The sequence below is a fragment of the Manis javanica genome, chromosome 18, assembly GCF_040802235.1.
Source record: "Manis javanica isolate MJ-LG chromosome 18, MJ_LKY, whole genome shotgun sequence".
Lineage (NCBI taxonomy): Eukaryota > Metazoa > Chordata > Mammalia > Pholidota > Manidae > Manis > Manis javanica.
This window is the reverse complement of record NC_133173.1, coordinates 7,585,321-7,604,575: the sequence shown is the minus strand read 5'-3', so window position 1 is coordinate 7,604,575 and position 19,255 is coordinate 7,585,321. Positions and strand designations below refer to the sequence as shown.

At 40.5% G+C, this 19,255-nt stretch overlaps 1 protein-coding gene across 12 annotated transcripts in view; it reads left to right on the top strand.

The window, feature by feature from the left end:
- The first annotated feature begins 2,486 nt into the window (after window positions 1-2,486).
- The window catches only part of AKAP13 (A-kinase anchoring protein 13), a 291,101-nt gene continuing 274,332 nt past the window's right edge, over window positions 2,487-19,255 (top strand). For 5 of the 12 annotated variants that reach the window (XM_073227246.1, XM_073227245.1, XM_073227242.1 and 2 more), the window contains exons 1-2: window positions 2,489-2,677; window positions 6,565-6,727. In XM_073227246.1, coding sequence (XP_073083347.1) covers window position 6,727 — 1 coding nt within the window. In that variant the 5' untranslated portion in view covers window positions 2,489-2,677; window positions 6,565-6,726. Of the gene's footprint in view, window positions 2,678-6,564; window positions 6,728-19,255 lie in introns of all 12 variants that reach the window. The other 7 variants (XR_012127222.1, XM_073227249.1, XM_073227248.1 and 4 more) reach the window with 4 other exon arrangements.

Below are 19,255 nucleotides of genomic sequence, written 5' to 3'. Positions count from 1 at the left end.
ATATTTTTAGGTATTATAATGTAAATCAATTAGAGAGATATAAGATAACTGGAGAGAGAGTTCAGAGATGTAAAATCCTACCATTGTTTGATAAGGCTCTGGCATGCTTCCTGACTTTAACCTTACTCAGGCAGAGAAATAACATTACTAAACCCAAAATCTCTTTCTGGTGAAATGTGGCATGCTGGATAGAGATATTTGGCATTTTTAGAAGAACAAATCTTTACTATCAGGGACACTGTTTGAGGACAACATAGCTCCTTCTGTACAAATTCATTCATGCAAAACTTGTATTGAGTTCCTCCTGTTTCTACAGGCACTATGACAGGTGCAGAAGAGAGAGGGGTAAACAAAACAGTTTTCAGGGAGCTTACAGTAAAGTGGGGAAGATAGCCAGTAGACACATACAAATAAGATACTTTCAGACTGGGTTAAATGCTATGAAAGAATTGGAGTGATATGAATGAGAGGGACCAGGTGACAGTGGGTTATTTTAGATAAGCTGGCCGTGGATGTTTTTTCTGAGGAGGGACTTTAGAACTGATGTCTGAATGATGAGTAAGTGCCAGCCATGCAGATAACTACTCAGGACTTCCCAAAGAAAATGGACAACTCTGCTGTCTGGGGGAATTTAGGGTAGGTACTTGCATCTTGGGGTGAAATTGGGGGTGGGGGATGTCACAGACCAGCAGAATCAGTATCACCTGGGAGCTTGTTAGAAAAGCAGAATCTCCAATCCTGCTCCAGACCTACTGAGTCAGAATCCACATTTAACAGAATCTCCCAGGTGATTTGTAGGCACAGTAAACTGAAAAGTGCTGGACTCTTGACCTTTTCTGCAGCCCATTGGAAAGGTGTAAATCCTGCTGATTCAAGGAATGGAGTTGTCAGCAGTGAGTAGAAAGATGACATGATAACATTTCCTGCTGCCTCTGTGACTGACCAGTCAGGCTCTAAGAGAAGACCATGGGATTATCACATGTTAGGGTCCAAGTGATTTTCCAAGTTGCCTTGCTTCACAGGAGACTGAGGTTCTCTGGGGAGGAGTGGCCTGCTCATGGCAGGCTCCTCTGTGGCAGAGTCAAGATGAGGATCTAGGAGTCTCTTTCTCAGTGACACCTTTTAGATATTGAACAGATTAGTCAGTATGGAGGACCTTGAGCAGTATGATGAGGGGGTTGGGATATAATTTCACACAAAGCACTGGGAATATCTGGTCTTGGTTTTTCATTCTGTGAGAGTGAATTAAGACACTACATGCGAGAATCAGGGAAGCAAATTTCAGCTCAAGGCTGGGAGCACTTCGAAGAGTTAGGGCCGCTCAACAAGGGAATTGCCTGATACATGCAGTAAGACTTCACAATACCTGTCCTCAGAGGTATATAGTCGTCGGGAGTGAGCATGACTGGATCAGGATTTCCCAAACGCAGGCATTTGCATCTCCTCATTTTTTACACCGTATCTTATGCTGGCATTTAAAAAAGGTGACATAAAAAAATACATGTGTAAACTGTGTAAAGTGCACTAATCTTAAATGTGCAGCTGGATGAGCTTTCAAATGTCTGTCTGTTATCCACCACCCAGATCAAAATACCTAACACTTCTGGCGCCTCTCCTGCTGTTTCCCAGCCAATAACCCTTCTTATCCTAGATAACCATTGTTTTTATTTCGATCACTCTCGGTTTGCACATTCTTCAACTGCGTATTTAAGGAGTCTCAAGTTTTGAGTAGATACATTATTTGCATCAGTGAAATGATTTAATGTAATAGGCATCCGCCTCCCCCCCGTACACATTAAAATACACAAAACTATCAAAGTAAAGACCTTTCTTCTACCAACGGACCACATTTTGTTTCCCAAAAGCCTCCGGATAATTTCTGAGTTCCTTTGCAACTCGAAGATTGTATGACTTTGTGGTGATAGACTGGCCAAAGTTCATGGAATGCACTGTCACAATCCTGATGTGGCCGTAGAGCCACCCATCCATCTAACTAAAACACTTGTTGAATATCTAACGATGACTCGCCTCGGCATTGGACACCGAGAAGAATAAGCCCCACTCTCTGATTTCAAGTGGAGGGAAACAGAGGAGTAAATCATTTCAGCATGTGTGGCAAGTGCTACTGTTCAGGTAAGCACACAGAGGAAGGGCGGTTTCCGGAGACAGGACGGGGAGGAGAGGGTGGGTGGGCATTTCTGAGAGCTGCCTTTGCCGGCGACCACACTTCGATCACTTTGCCGCTGAGCAGCAGCAGCAGCGACCAAACCTCAGCCTTCCTTAGCAACCGGAGCGCACCGCCCAAGAGCCTTCCTATTGGGCTCAAGGGAGTTGACGGGCAGCTCCGCCTTGCAATCCTGGCTCGCGGCCTCTGGCTCCGTGTTAACTCACGGGAGGGCTCGGAGGCGTTACCGTCCTCCCGGGTGCCCCGCCCATCCCCGAGCGGCTTGTGGCGCATGCGCTGGTGGGCTGGGCTGAGCAGGGATAGTGCGGAGTCGCAGCAGCCGCGGTGAAGCGTCTGGGCGCCGCTGAGACCGTTGTGCCCGTTCCTCGCCTCGGCCAACGCAGCCTCAAGCCGCTGCCGCCGCCGGGTGAGCGGCCATCTATCGTCCTTCTCCGCGGCGAAGGTGCGGAGCTGCTCCGTCTGGGCCCGCGGGGGAGCCCCGGGCGCCGCACGGTGAGAACGCAACTTAGTTGGCGGAGTTGGTGGAAGTTTGGCGATTTGAGGAGGGGGCGGGCGGAGGAGCGCGGGCCTCTTCCCGTGCGGCTGCCCCTCGAGGCGGGGGGCGGGGGCCGCGGGGCGGGACGCAGAGGGGCCGCCGGCGGGCGGCGATGAATGGGCGGCGGCAGCGCGCCGGGCGCTGCGGCCCCTCCGCCCTCCGCGGCCCCATCACGCATTGTCTGCTGCCCGGCCGCGGCGCGCCGCCCGCTCCCGCAGCCCAGCTCGGGCCGCCGCCACCCCGGGGGTCGGAGGTCGGGGGGCGGCCGGTCTGCACGCCTGCCGATGTTCCCTCAGGAGCCCTCGCCCGCAGCCAGGCCCGGGTTCCCGGACGCGGGCTTCCCCTGTCGGCGTCTCCGGGGGCGGGAGCCTCCAATCCGGCCGAGTCCGCGAACAAGTGCTGCGGGCGCGAGGGAGCGGCTCCCCGGGCGGACGCGCACGGTCAACACGCCGGGCCGCGCGCCTGCCTTCGGGGGGCGCGGGTGGGCGCCGTGCCGCCGGAGGGGACCCGCTCGGGGACCGTGCGACGGACTCCGTTCTCCACCAGCTGCAAGTGCAGCCATACTTTGAGACCAAATAAAACATTTTCTTTATTGTAAATACTGCTGAATGACACTTTTTTGTCCCCCAAAGTCAACCAATATGTGAAGAGTTTTTTTTAAAAAAGGGAAACTCTCAAAACAGATTTTTTTTTTTTATCAGAAAAGGGGATGGGTATTTTTGTTTTGCTTTTGGAAATAGTTAACAGCAAAATGATTTCATCACATTTCAGTTTCTAGATCTTACTGAGGAATTCACTCTGAAAATTGGATTGAGCAATATTTTTGTGGTTTATTCTCTTTTACGCTCCTCAGCGAAGTTATTTTGGGAGTTTATTGCTTCAGGCATATAGAACTGAAGGAAAAAGTAGTGTGCCTGTTTTCTTATTTCCTTAACCCTCCTTGTATTTTCAGAAGCGTTTTATTCTGTTTTTCTAAGCCGTTGGATTGCCCGGAGCAGGATAAATGCTGCAATTTTTGAAAGACCATTTTTTGCAAATGTGTAGAGGGGTTAATATCAGCTGAGATAAATCACTGTTACTGTTCTTCGTGGTCTCGGATTTGCAAACGTCATTAAGTACAAGCCTTGTTAAGTTTTGGGTGCCTTGACTCAGTATACTGAGTTTGATTCATTTGACTTATGATGTGAGAGTAATTCTGTTTAAATCCCCCGGAGGGAACTAGCCAAAATGGTGCTCAAATTCGTTGTCAAACAAAATGACCAGAATGTGTTAATACCAGTTGTTATATCCCTTTGCCATTTGTTAAACGGAAAAGAAAATTTGAGAACTACTGTAGTGTGTGTGTGTGTGTGTGTGTGTGTGTGTCTGTTTTGATTTGAGTTGTCATGCTGAGTAACGAAGAAGTGTCCCTGGGTGTTTCTGGTTTGGGTGACCTCGTGCTGCTTTGCAAAATCAATTTTCTTCACCCGATAAAGCTCAAGAAAAATGCCCTTATGGCATAAGCCCTGTATTCTCAGAATGCAACAGGGTCACTTTTAGGAGTCAGTCCTTGGTTTTAGGCTTCTTCCCTCGTTAGTTAGGTAGTTGTGTGTGCCTGCACGGGGTGCGGTGGGGGTGGGGGAGTTGTGGAGAGGGAGGTTGACAGGTTGAAAGGGGCTGTTGGGGGAGAGACATATAAACAAATACTATATCCAACATAATGTGACTAATAGGCCAGTTGCTTTCCTTCTCTGAACTGTGATAGCATGTTACACATACTTTAGTTGTAGATTTTCTCACACTTCATTTATTTGCCTAACAGTAACTATATGTAGTACAAATGGATTTCTCCTCTAGTCTTTTAACTGTTTAAAGGCTCTGGTAGAGCTTAGGTACTTACTTTTGTATCCTCTTTGCCAGGAAGGAGTTTTAACATAGTGCAGGTGTTCAGTTTGGGGTTGGATTGGGTACGGTGCCATATGCCAGTTAATGGTAGTGCACATTGAACCACTAGCCCTGGGGACTTGTCCAGAATGACAGTTCACGTGCAGATAGATCTGTGATGACATTTAGTGTACTTTAAAAGGATTTCTCATCTTTCTGTTTAACCTGTTACTTGCAAAGAAATTTTCATTTAGAAATTTCCTCCCTTTTTTGGTGAAATGATTAAAAGACTGCTAGACAAATGCATTCACATCTCTGCTTATTCCTCTATTGTGAAATGGGGAGGCAGCACAGTTTAGAATAATGTAATTTCTTTGGAGCTAGGTAAATTTGAGTTCAGATTCCCTACACTAACAGTTGACCGGTTGTGTGGCCTTGAGGAGGTCCCTTTGCGTCTAGAGCTTTGGTTTCCTACCATGTAAGGTGTTGTACCATACTTTGTAGAGTTCTTAGGAATAATTGCAACTATGTGAGATACTTAATAGGGTGCCTAACATTAAGTAGGTGCCTATTACCTGATAGCTGTGATGATAATACTTTTGATACATTTTTATATGACTTAAACAGTCTGATGCTTCTGAGTATAGTGGTTTAGCTATTTCATAATAGAATCCTTCTGAGAGTTGAGTCTTAATCGAATGCTTTTTTTTAAAGATGCTAGATAAATTGAATGTTAATAGAAACTGTCTTCTCTTGTTACCTGTTGGTCTTTGAGTGGGACTTGCAGAGTGGCTTGGTAGGTTATGTATTTATAGTATTAGGAAATGGCAAGAAATGGATTGTTTTCAATACTCTTAATAGGATATCTGAGTTATTTAGTCAATTTCAGCCTCTCTTTATTTTACCTTAGTTTTGAAAAGTAATAGGTATGGATAATGAGTACATTTTTCAAACTTTCTTAAACTAAAACTGGGCAGGGGTAGGGTATACAGTGTTAATACAATTCAGATACTTGAGCAAATCACTCACTTCCCCTTCAGTGTAACACTTTTGAAGGTGACGCAGTTTTATGGAAGGAAGCAGTGATTTAAATCAGTTATACTAGCTCAGTTTAGAGTATTCACAATACCAAATGGAATAGGTGCATTCTAGAAGTATTAACCTGTAGTGGACATTTCTGTAATATTGAATGTCATTTTTCCATTAGCTTTCTTATAAAATAAGGGTAAAGAGTTAACTATGAAGGATTATAATAAACCTTTAAAAATTACCTGTTCAGACTAACAGATTGAAGAAAAAACATCTGTGACAAAGCTGGATGACCACACTTGGACTTTCGATAATCCCATCTTTTAAAGTTAATACTCAAGTGCACTTGATAGACATGGTTATTATTGATGGGAACAGACATCCATTTGGAAGCAGGGCTCCCAAAGCACTGTGAGGCTCTCTTTATCACTAACTGGGGAGAGAGGAGGAAGCTCTTGTGGAAGGAAGTTTATTTCGTTTGTATGTCCTCACGTTTATAGTCTTACAGTCCACCTGTGGGTCGTTGGGTCACAATAAGTAGATGAATAAATAACCCATTTTTGTCAGTCCTTGCTGGGAGGATGGACCAGCTGACCCAGCATTGAGATACTGTGATTATATGAATATTTGTGTGGGGCAGTGATGTGCTTTCCTTTTTTTAACCTCTTCAGAGCTGTGTTCAGGGCCTGGCGAATCTGTTTTTGCGTGGTGTGGGTATTGGGGTGGGAAGAAGGATTTATCGTAAAAGGTAAAGGAATGACCATTTGCCAGGGTGTGACAGATTTACCATTTATGTCATTCTAGGCTCTTCTCTTGGAAGGCAGTCCTTTGGGTGTTCACTTCTGATCATATAAGTCAACCTTTGGCCGTATCCTCTACCATCCAGAATGGCCAGTTGTTCCCAAATGATTAGGAATTAAGTGTGTCACACTGTAATTAGTTTCTCCTTTAGGCAACTGAAGACGTCAAGTTGGGGAAAAGCACTTCGGAGTTATATAAAGTTTCCCAGACCCCCAGGGCGATTCACTGATGGAGAGCTCTACTAAGAGCACGTGACATGGAGCCACACATCTGACTTCACATCCAGACTTTGCCATTTGTTGCCGTGTCCTTGAGTAAGCCACTTCATCTCAGACTTAGTATCCTTACTTATAAAATAAAAACAATATTCATCTTATCCTATCTGCTACATACTACTGTAAGAAACACACGAGATAAAGTACTATTCAGATGCTATGTCATTTTCTAATTCTTACTGTTTCGTTTCGGGGTTTGGATAAAATTCAAATTCTAATTCTACAAGGGAAAAACATCCAACCAGCTTCATTGTTTTTTCTCTATAAAGGTAATTAAAATGTTTTATTGTTTCTTTTGCCATTCTCCTTGCTTGAAAAATTGATAGTTTTTACTTTTGGCTCTTAGATTTCCTTTACAGCATATTTGTCATGGAATATTTTTCCAAACTCTCAAGAAATTTCAGTTCACAGTGCTTTCTGTGAGACCCAGGTTACTGTGAATTCACAGGAACGAACTTTGGTTGCCAGTGCTTGAAGCCAAGTGAAACCACAATAAGGTGTCAGAGAACAAAGTGTGACATGTGAATGAACAAAGAACATCAGAATATTTCAAAAGAGCGCAAAAGAAACTAGTGTAGCTGGTCTTTACCAACTCGTTTTCTTAAATTTACTTTTTTAAAAACTGGTTTAGTTATATTAGGGAAGTGTGCTTCTTATGTGTCAGATATACTATATGTCTCACTACATTTATTTAATTTTTAATACAGACCTATGAGGCCCGCATTATTAACCTGTTTTAGGATGAGATGACAGCCCCAGAAGTGAATTGACAGCGATCACAAAGCCATTAAATCATGGTGCTAAAATTTCAACTCAGATTATTCTGGCTCCAGAGGCCTTGCTTTTCACATCATTGATGGTATCATCTGGAAAGAGTACATTTTTAAAAACAAGTTTATTGAGATATTATTTATATGATAAAACACCCCCATCTCAAGTATATAGTGTTTGATGAATTTTGTCAAGTGTAGCCATTCATGTACCTTAACAGTACAAACAAGATACAGAGCAGACCCATCACTCAAAGCACCCTTGTGTTTCTCCTCCCAGGCATCTCCTCCCTCCACCCTGCCCATTGCCTTGCTCACCGTAGGCAACCACTGCTATGCTTGCTGTCACTGTAGTTGTGTCTGTATTAGGGGTCCTCAAACTGTGACTCATTTGTCTAATTTTGTCAGTGGTTGATTTGGTACTGCAGTGACAGAGTAGATTATATGGTTCACAAAGCCAAAAATATTTACTGTCTGGCCTGTTACCGAAAAAGTTTGCCAATCCTTATTTTACATAACCAAATACAACGATCACATCTAAGAAAATTAACAATTCTGTAATAATATGCAGTGCATATTTAACTTTATTTGTCTTCCAAATACCTTTTTATAGTTAAGCGAGAAAAAGTTTCAACTAGGGTAAAAGCAAGGTTCACTCAGGACATTCTTACCTTTTTAGTCCCTTTGTGTATCATTACTTATTTTAAAGTATAATTTACATTCAGTAAAATTTAGTAGCACTCTGGGAGTTTTGACAGATGTATATATTCACGTAACAGCTACTTCAATCAAGATATACAATAGTTCCTTCATTCCCTCCCACCCCCCAAATTCTGAGCCCCTTTTGTAGTCAACCCATTCTCCACCCCCAGACCCTGGATACTACAGATCTGTTTTCTGTCTTCATGGCTTTTTGCCTTTTAAAGAATGTCATGTAATGGAATCATACAGAATGTAGCCTTTTTTTTTATTTGCCCAGTGACTAATGATGTTAAGCATCTTTATTTGCTATTCTTTGCTGATGTGTCTTTTCAAAGTTTTTGTCCATTTAAAAAAAATTGAGCTGTTTCCTTTCTTATAATTAATTGAGTTCTGAGAGTTCTAGATATATTACAGAATCAGCTACATAATTGTGATTTGCAAGTACTTTCTAGTCTGTGGCTTATCTTTTCTCTTAATAATGTCTCTTGAGTAGTTCTTTATTTTGATAATGTCCAAGTTACTGTTTTTTCTTTCATGGATCATGCTTTTGGTGTGATAATCTGAGAAATCTTTGCCTAACCAAAGAGCATATTTTCTCCTAGAAGTTTTATAGTTCAAGATTTTATATTTAGTTTTATTATTCACTTTAATTTTTCTAAATGGTGCAAGGTATGGATTGAAATTTTTTTATATATGGATGTGCAGTTATTCCCTTAATGTGTTTTGAAAAGACTATCCTTTTTCTATTGAATTACCTTTGTACCTTTGTTGAAAGTCAGTTAGTCATATATATGTAGGTCGTTTCTGTATTCTGCTCCACTTGATCTGTCTTTCATTTCTCCATCACTATATTGTGGCACTGTGGCTTTATAATAACCCTTGAAATCAGGTAATGTGGGTTCACCGATTATGTTGCTTTCAGAATTGCCTTTAAATATTTTAGTTGCTTTGTGTTTCTATGTACATTTTAGAATTACCGTACTGATATTAATAAAAATCTTGCTGGGATTTTTGATTGGCATTACATTGAGTCTGTAAATTAGGGGAGAATTGACATCCTAATACTGAGCCCTGAACATCGTTTATCTGTTTATTTACACCTCTTGATTTTTTTCATTGGTGTTTTATAGTTTTCAGCAATTGGATCTTGCGTGTATTTTGTAAGATTTATGTGTATTTTATGTTTTCTGGTGCTGTTGTAAGTGATGCTTTTAAAATTTCAGTTACCAATTGTTCATTGTTGTATATAGAAATAGGATTGAATATTGTAGGCAAATCTTGATCTTAAAACCCAGCTACACTCATCGTTAGTTCTAAAAGTCTTTTTGTAGATTCTTTGGGATTTTCTACATAGACCATAATGTCATCAGCAAAATCAGGCAGTTTGATTTCTTCCTTTGCAGTCTATATGCCTTCATTTCTTTTTTCCTTGCCTTATTGAACTGGCTAAGACCCTCAGTATGATGTCAAAAAAGAGTTTTGAGAGTGGACATCCTTTCCTGATGTGAGGGGGAAAGCATTCGGCTTTGCACCATTAATAATGTTATTTATGATTTGTTTTTGTAGATGCCCTTTATCAAGTTGAGGAAGTTCTCTTCTATTTATAGTTTGCTGAGAGTTTTTATTGTCGATGTATATTGAATGTTGCCAAAGGCTTTTTCTGCATGAAATGATCATGTTTTCTTTTTTCTTTTCTCTTTACTCTGTTGATATGGTGAATTACACTGATTTTTGAATGTTGAACTAGCCTTGCATTCTTGTGCTAATCCTCAGTTGGTCATGATGTATTCTTTATATGTGTTGGATTCAGTTTGCTCCTGAATCTTTTATTTTTTCGGTTTGTCTGTTTATATTAATTTAAAAAAATTCTTGATACTATATAATACTTAGAGTACATATTAAGATCCTTGTCTTTTAGTCCTACTATTTCTGTTTCTATGGATTTTTCTTTCATTATGGGTCATATTTCCTTCCTCCTTTTCATGTCTAGCAGTTTCTTGTTAGATTCTGGAAATGGTGAATTTTAATGTTAATTGCTGTATTTTATTCTTTTAAAGCAGGGTTTCTCAACCTTGGTCTCAGTGGCATTTTGGGCCAGATAGTTCTCTGTTGTGGGGGCCTGTCCTGTGCACTTTAGGGTGCACATCCCTACCCACTAGTGGCCTGGAGTTTAACCCTTAATTGTGACAACCAAAAATGTCTGCAGACATGCCAAATGTGCCCTGGGGAGGGGGGGCAAAAACATCCCTAGTATGTCAACCACTCACTGCCTTAAAGAATATTGGACTTTGTTTTGGCAGGTTAGGTTGTTTGATACTTCTGAGGCTTAGTTTTAAAGTTCTTAGTATTGGTCTAAAGTAGCTTTTGCTCTAAGGCTTGTTTCACCCCCATTACTAAGGCATGAAGCCTCTGTAGTTTCCATTGAAGAACTGGATGTTCTGTGCTTTGACTGGTCAGTATATGAATGTCTGCCAGCACTATGTGAGCTCTGGAATCATTTAGCATACAGCTCTTGGGTCATTTTTGCCTGCCCTCACAGATTTCTACAATATGCATGCATGGCTTACTACTCTGTATCAGACTCAGGAAGGCCTCTGTGCTGACTTCTGGAGATCCTTCATGCAGCGTCCTCCTTTCTGGTACTCTGCAGTTTTTAGATTCCTCAGCCTTCAACTTAGCAAGACTGCCATGCTCTGAGATGCTCCTCATTGCCCCATGGTCCTGTGTTGTGCTTCCAGGCTGAGAAAGCCGGGTCACTGCGCTCAGTTCATCTCTTCCCTTCTGTTAGGAATTGCTGTTCCGTGTTGCCAGTTGTCCAGTGTTTAATAGATGTTGCCTCATATATTTGTCCACTTTCTTGTTGAAGGGGGTGTGACAGGATAATTCTGGATCCATTTACTTCATCATGGTTGGAAACTGAAGTTCTTTGGAAAAGTATAATTTATTGGTGGTGCTAAAAGTCTCATTATAGGGTTCTTCAAATCTTTGGGGGTATAAATAATACCAAAGAGACCATTGTGAAATGTCTACTGTCTGTAGTTCAGCTCAGTAGACAGCTTCAAATTGAAAAGCTACATACATATTATATGCATAAGATTAATCAAAGGCATGAAGTGTGTTAGCGGTGAACAGAAAGAGCTCACTGTAGTGTGATTTTTTTTGTATAGAAATGCTCTCTTACATTTTTGTTTCTTAGCATATATGTGCAAATCAGTTTGATGGTACAAGATGTAGTGAGTCAGTGGGGAGAGTACTGACTCTTCCAGATGCCTTTGGTGCCTTACTTGCTTTGTGGCTGTAGGTGAGTTACTTGTGTCTGAAAGTCAGTCTTGTGTGTGTGAAGTAGGCATATGACATACCCTTGTAGGGTTATTTCTTAATTTACTCAGGACATGTTTTCATGCCTTCTGTACGTTAGGCACTGTTCTTTGTGATGGGGAGTCAGTGACAGGTAAAAGGTAGTTGCTGTCATCGAGGAGCTGACATTCTGTTGAGGGAAGCAGAAAGTAAACAAGTAAACAAACTATTTTGATGATGTCTGGTGCTGATAATTCCAGGAAGAGTATTAGCAGAAAGTGGGGAGGTCAATTGAAACCTCCCTGAGGAGGTGAGTTTTGAGCAGAGACCTGAAGAAAGGGAGGGGAGTGAGCCACTGGGAGATCCCAGGATGTGCTCGCCACTCAGGAGCACCAAGTGCGTAGAGCTTGGGGCAAGAGGAGGCTCGTAATGGGAGACAAGGGATAGGAGGCAGAGGCCTGATCAGATCGGCTTTTCAAGTATGATGGGAAGCATTTAATGGGTCTGAGCAAGGAATGGTGAGAGCTGACAAGGTTTAAAGTTTCACTCTGAATGTAGGGTGGAAACGGAGGTAGTTAAGAATTCTGCAGTAGTTCTCTCTAGAGAAGATGGTGTCTTGGATTAGGCTGGTAGCCTTGAAAGTGGTGAGAAGTGGTTGGAATCAGTACTCACTTCGAAGATAAAACTGGTAGGGTTACTCAGGAATTGAAAAAAATGTTTTGAAGGAAAGACACGTGTCAAGGGTGATTTCCTAGGTGTTTTACTTGAACAGCTGGGTAAATGGTGGTGTGGTTTCCTGAGTGGGGAAGATGTGGAGTGAGTTTGCTGGGAGGAAGAAATGGTGATTTCTCCTTTGACATGCTAAGTTTAAGATCTGAGACTTTTAAATAAAGATATCAGTAAGGATTTGGATGTGCAAATCTGGAGTTCAGGGTTGAAGTCTGGCCTGGATATAAGAGTTAGAGAATTGTAGAAAGAGAAGGGAAGGTGCGGATTATTGTGGAAATTAGGGAAATAGAAAGCCCTGGTACACGGGGCACATGGTATGGTAGCTAGTAATAGTAAGGACAGTGGTAAACAGCAACTAGGTATATTAAGGAGGTCTAGACATGAATAGAGGACAGTGGTAGTGACCTACAACGATACACGTATGTTATGTCAGAGTTAGGACTCCAGACGTGCTGGAAACTTTTCTCTGAGCACAGTGAAAACACTGTTAGTGAAATCTATTGTACATTTGCCATCTCTAATGATGTCTGTGATTTTTAATGTTTTGCAGGGGTGTCGTTTGCATGTACTTCATGTACACATAATACACAAGATAGATTGGAAGGAGGCTGTCTCCAGTTGTTAACTTTACGTACATTTGAGGAGTGAGATGAAAGGGTGTATTTTGATCTGAATATTTTGCAATGTATGTCTTTTTCTTTAATCTTACTTTAATAAAGGGAGTTAATATTCTTGGAGAACCTCCTCAGTTGGTGAGCTTCTGGGCTGATGAACGTCATCTGTTTGTGGTGGCCATCACTGTTTCTTTCTCTAGATTGGTCTTTGACTATGGTCTGTTGTCTTGAAAATTTGAGCCCTTCATCACAGGGAAATCAGGTAGGCCGGTAAGGGTGAATTTGTTGGGTGTCCATAACAGTCCTGGGAAAATGGTCAGCACTTGTTCTCCCCAGCAGGCTAGATGTGGCACTGTTTTGTTCAAATGGCACATTAGGTTGCATTTGCATGGTGGTGGGCAGATCCTTTCAGGTAAATTGGACTGAACATGATAGATTTTTTCCTAAATCTGAATTATACTATCAGGATTAACTTACATTTTTTTGAGGTATTCTTTTTCCTGGGTGATAATTGTGCTAGAGGTGGTAGATATGACAGGGGTTTTTTGCAGATTTGACATTTTCTGTAATTCATGAATCACTCCTAAAAACAAACAGTATAATTTGAAATGGTATCTGTAAATTAATCTACCTGCCTGGTCTTGCTGGTTGAGTTCAGCCCTATCCTAAGTTAATACATTTACTGGAGTGGGAGAAGGCAGGTAATGGTGGCATTGCATGGACATGATTTCTGTTACTTTTCATAAACTGGAGAATAATGGCTTTTTGCCTCTGGATACACAAAGTATGTGTCCAGAGTGGCTGGGCTCAGATTACAAAGGAGCTCTGGAAGCAACTTTGCAGTTTGGGAATTATTCAGGAAAAAAATGTGGCAACAGGAGTTGGGAAATAGGGTTCTCATTGTTCCTTTGGTCACATGAGGCCTCAGGGCCTGGCTGAGGTGCTTGCTGTGTTTGAGGATTAAGAATATATATGGGTCAGTGGACAGGAATGACCAAAGCTTTGCCTGGGCCTTCCTGCTAAAACGGCTCTGTATGCTGCTTAGAGTATAAGATTATGTATATTTAAAACACTTTTCCAGTCTAGAGAGATCTTCCGAGGTAGGCTATTTCGTAAAGGGTGTTTTCTAAAAGCTGACGTTGCTAAAGGGAAGAAGAAACTTTTACTGGGTGCCTACCTGCACAGGGTGTGTTTATTTCCATTCTCTTAATTCTTTAACCATATAAAATAGGTATTATCTTCTCTGCCTTTTTTAATGAGAAAACTGGGGTTCAGAGATTTTAGGTTGTCTTTTTCAGGTCAGCGAATCCAGGACCTTGTGACTGTAAAATACTCTAGTTTTATAATACGTGCCGTAAGTCACATTTTTTTAAAACTCTCATATAATTATATCCAAAATAGCCAGTTTAAAATTCCAGCTTGTTCGTGTAAATAGAAAATCAGTGTGGTCTGCCCTTAAAGTTTTCCTAGAATTCTTAGAAACATGCTGGGTTTCCATGTTTGTGCCTTGAAAGTAGCAGAAACTTGTCAGTAGAATTCTCTTTTTTCTTCACATGTAGGAGGAACCTTGTGGGTCAACATTAATGATTAACATTTACATACTCTTTCACATCTTCCAAGTGTTTTACAAACAGTTAATTCGTTCATATTTAACCTATATTGGAAGTTGAAAAACCAGTTTTTAAGGTTCATTTTAGCAGTACTGTAGTGTTAGGGGAATAAGGAGTAAGTTGTAAATCTTCAGTGGGAAAAATGCAGATACGCACCATGCACCCTTTCCTAAACAACTTTCTGCAGAGTTCCTAGCTTTGTGCCCTGCACAGTTCATATCATGTTTTTTGAGTTTACGTCTTCTGCTCAACATAAGTGGACTGAAAGAAAAGGGTGTTTGGGGAAAGATCTGGGTGATTCAGTGATTTGCAGCTTTCCTTTCTGTAGTCCCTTAAATATAAATTGGCCTTAATTAATTCCTATGGGGTTTGTTAGGGACAGGAAATGATTGGCGCAGCAGCTCTGGCAAATGAACAGAGTCGTTCCACATGCAAATTTCTGGGAAAAATTATGTTTCACTCCTGGCCTTAGAGATAATAACTCTGTAACTGGTACTTTGCTAGTGTCCTCTTTACCACTTGTCACCTGATTCCATCTCCCCTCTGCCCACAGTAGTAGGATGGCTGTTACTTGGCAAGGTTGTATAGTAGTTGGAAGATTTGGAAGAAGACCCGAGTCCCATCCAGTTCAGCTGTGTGTCTGTCACAGAACTAGCCATGTGACCTTGAGCAGGTTACTGCTTTTCTTCTCGCTTTGAGTTCTTTTGTTCTGTGAAGTAATGTGTCAGTGACTCACTTTTCATTGAGTCACCTGTTCTCATTCTAGGGTTGGCGGGAGGAGGGTATGAAGCAGAGGCTCTTCAACATGAAGTGGGACAGAGGTGTTTCACAGCAGAGAGGCTTACCCACAGTTGCAGTGACTTCTTCCTTCCTTCCTTCTTTGGTTGGAATAATTATTTTCTTACTATTGTTGCCAACTACATTACTGCACTTTAAACATCTTTCTTTTTCTAAAACAGAGCACTAAATAGAACCCTTGGATAAATATTGTGTCTGGGTGATTTCCTAGGGCAGGACATGCAGGTTCCTTTTGGTCATTGCTTATATCCCGGTCATTCTGAGGGACCTGTTTGGGAATCTTTGTCTAAGTGGTGGCAGAAAGAAGAATTCTGAAAGCTTGGCATGTATGTTCAGTTAAATTTTTATCACGAATGGGAATCTATTCTTTTAATGCGGCCAGGTAGGACTGAACCTGGACTTTTTCCTGTATCAAAAAGTGTTGTTTTTCAAGTCTTTTTTCCCCTCTCTCTTTCTTTCACTTCCCAAAAATCTGAAAACCTAAAAGTGATATGAGTTGGCTTTTGAACTTTTTTGTAACATTAAGTACACCTAGGTTTCAGCTTTTCATCTTTTTCTACTACGATTTATTGTAACTTGCAAGGAAGGTTGTACAGCTGGAGCTTGAATAATACTATAGATGAACTTTGAATAATTGAGATTGACTTAGTTCAGCATTTAAAGCCTCTCTCTTATTTTACAGGATGTCTGTAGGCCCTGTTGTTCCTGCGTATAGGTATCACTTACTTTTTTGAAGGAGAATACTTTTTTTGCCAGTATAATTATGTAGATGAATTAGAAGTTTTGTTTTGAAAGCACCTACTTGGTTATGGCAGTATTACAAAAAGAAAGGATTTTTCGAAGGTAACTGTGCCAGCAACTAGGAAGAATGAATGATTTTCCTATTTAGGCCCTGTGTCTTGGGTTATACTGTTGTCAGTCACCGCTTCAGTTTCTCCAGATTGTCTTTGCCCACTGTTCATTTCCTGCCTCCCAGGGGATCAGGTGGGCACTCCCTGACTCCGTGGCATGAGGTAATACCATTGTCTTATTTCCTCCTAGATTATGAGCTCCTGGGAGGCAGCTTTGTCTGTTTGTCCATTGCCTTTATTCCCAGCACCTGGTATTGTTCAGGGCACATAGTAGTTGCTATTCAGGAAATACCTGGATTGATGGATGAATGCATTTGTGACAAAAATACATATATTGATAATATATGCATATTATTAAGCTATTAATAAAATCTACTCTGTTGGGAATAAAGAGATTTTAGTTTTTTTCCTCCTAACATCAGTTGTGGTTTGATTCTGGTGAGTTGAATCATCCTTTTTGGGGACGAGAAGTGCCATGTTAAATGGCAGATTGGCCAGTTTGAAAAAAGTCTGGTGGTAAAATCTGTACAGCTCTCTTCTGGCTTTTGTATTTGGTCGTTGCAGGTCTGTGTCTTATCACTTTACATTTTAACCTGCTCAGTGGCTTCATCACTGACATATGGATGATTGACATGAGAATGTAGTTGTGGCTTTTCTGACTATTTAAAAAAAAATGTTTTATCAATGCAAAAATAGAATTGACTCCTTTGTACCTGTAACCCAGATTCTAGAGAATAGTCCAAGTTTTGCTATTTTCTGAATATATCATTTAAAAGTAAATTTCATTGACATATAATCCATGTATAAGAAAATTTACCCTGCTTCACTTTAGTATGTTTATTTTAGTTGTCTTCAAAGTCACCACCGATATTGCTTTCTTAATAGTGACTTTCAAGTCACTTTAACTCCAGTGTATAATACTGTAAACCATGAAATGTCTCTAAATCATGGCATGGATGTTTCCGGGATACAGAACAGACAACTTTCACTAAAAACAAATGAGTGCTGAGTAGTCTGTTTTCCTTTCAACTGAGTCATTACAGAAATAGGATCATAAACCTTCTATTAGGCACTTTTGTATGAAACCTGAGATTTCTGTCAAATTAGACATGGAAAATTAAACCAAGCTGCCCAGATGACTCGTCTCTGCACTTTTTGAGTTCTCCATCATGTTAAGCTTTAAAATTTTTCTTTTTTCATGACTGTTTCTCTTATACCAGTACAAGAATGTTGTGATTTATACAAAATAATTTTTGGTTTCATGTCCATAGTTTTTTCACCTCCTCCCGTAGAACTCAGGGATTCTTTTTTTCCTTGAGGATCTGTTTTCTTGTTAAAATGCATTCTTGCTTATTTTGATTTTTGTGAAGAAAATGCTTTTTAGGTAATTGAATACCTTTATAAAATTTGTACTTCCTTAATAATTCATTTGGCAATGTATATAAAAATAGTATTGATTTTTCTCATGCTTCCTCAGGTTGTCATCTTAAAAGCTTCCATTTGAAGCCCCAGGAACAATTAACCAACTGTTTTTCATGGCCCCTATTTGTGTATATTGTGTTCTAAGCTCATAGATTCTCTGAAATACCAGTTTCCCCTCCCCCCCACTCTGTGGTAAAGTACTGTTTTGGCTGCTTTGCCGAAAGTGCTTGTGGCATCTAAAGATGACCACTTTTAATAGTTTACTCACTAGGATGTGTGCCCGTAAATGGAGAATTTTCTTTCCCAAGCACAAGTAAAAGTAATGGTTCATCTGTGCAATACCACAGGACCCAAATACTACTGTTAGAGGAAAATGATAATTATTCTCTCCCTTAGGCCTTGATGCCCACTGAAATCTACAGGGACAACTTCATTAATAGAATACCTGTCGTTTATCAGGAATCTCTCTTGAACTAGGTGTCATATTTATCAACTCACCTCTGCAGAGTGCTTTTGTGATTTTGCTGGAAAAAGGAAATTGAGGTCAATGAATTTTTAGGTGTGCTTCATTCAGCAAATGTTTATTGATGGCCTGATATATGTCAGACATACTATAAGGTGTCAGGGATTGGGGATAAGCAAAAATAAGACCTGCCCACTGCCCTGAAAGTGCTCATAATTTTGTTTCCTGATTGATGTGTGATATCAATAGTAATGATGGTAATAGTTGCCATCCTTATTACTGCTTTCCATGTGCCGAGCTTAGTAAGTACTTCGTGCTCTCTACACCCTTACTTCATTTTAGTCCCTGTAACTCCAGGAGATGGGGTCTTATATATGATTAGGAGTGTCTTATATATGATGGGGTGTTCTATGGATTAGGAGACTGAGGTTCAGAAAGAGGCTACAAAACTTGCTCAAGGTCACACAGTACATGGCAGAGTTGGGATTTGAACATGGGTCTCTGACTCTAGGGCCAAGGTCTTTTTACATGTGTCAAGAACATTCCTGGCATGGGTTGAAATAAGTAAATTATGTGAAAGGGACATCCATTGTGAACTCTGGTTTTGGCAGAACTTTATGTAATTTGGAATTGGCAATAGATTTTTTTTATGGTTAACTATTTACTATATAGCTCTTATTCTTAGAAGTCATCAGACAGTTTTCATGATTCAATAAAGACATTTTTTGTCCTTTTATTAACAACAATAGTGTGAAGTCCCTCTAGAAATTCAGGAATTATGGATTAATAAAAGAAAGTATGCATATGAATGAATGATGCCAACTGGAAAAATTCTGTGATATAATTTGGTGTTTTCCTTTTGAAATTTGAAAATTTGTGTGTGTATGCTATATGTGATCATATTCTATACACAAGTATAAACATATTACAAAACACACCTTTACATGTTATCAAGTAACCTACATAATTATTTTAATGGCCTTGTAGTATTTCATTGTATGGATTTAGATTTATCTTCAGTTCGCTGATTGTCTCTTATTTGAACATTCAGCTTGTATTTCTTTCTCTTCCCTCCTCCCTTCTCCTCCTCCTTTCTGCTATTATAAACATTGCTTTGATGAGCAACTGTGTGTATACATCTTTGTATCCTTGTTTACCTCTTTCTTACAGAAATGGAATTGCTAGGGCAAAGTCTATACGTTTCAGCAGTTTTTAATAGATATTGTTGAGTTGTCTACAGAAAGTTGATACCATTTACATTCCCACTGGCAGAATATGAGTGCCTGTTTATCATGTCCTCATGACTTTTAG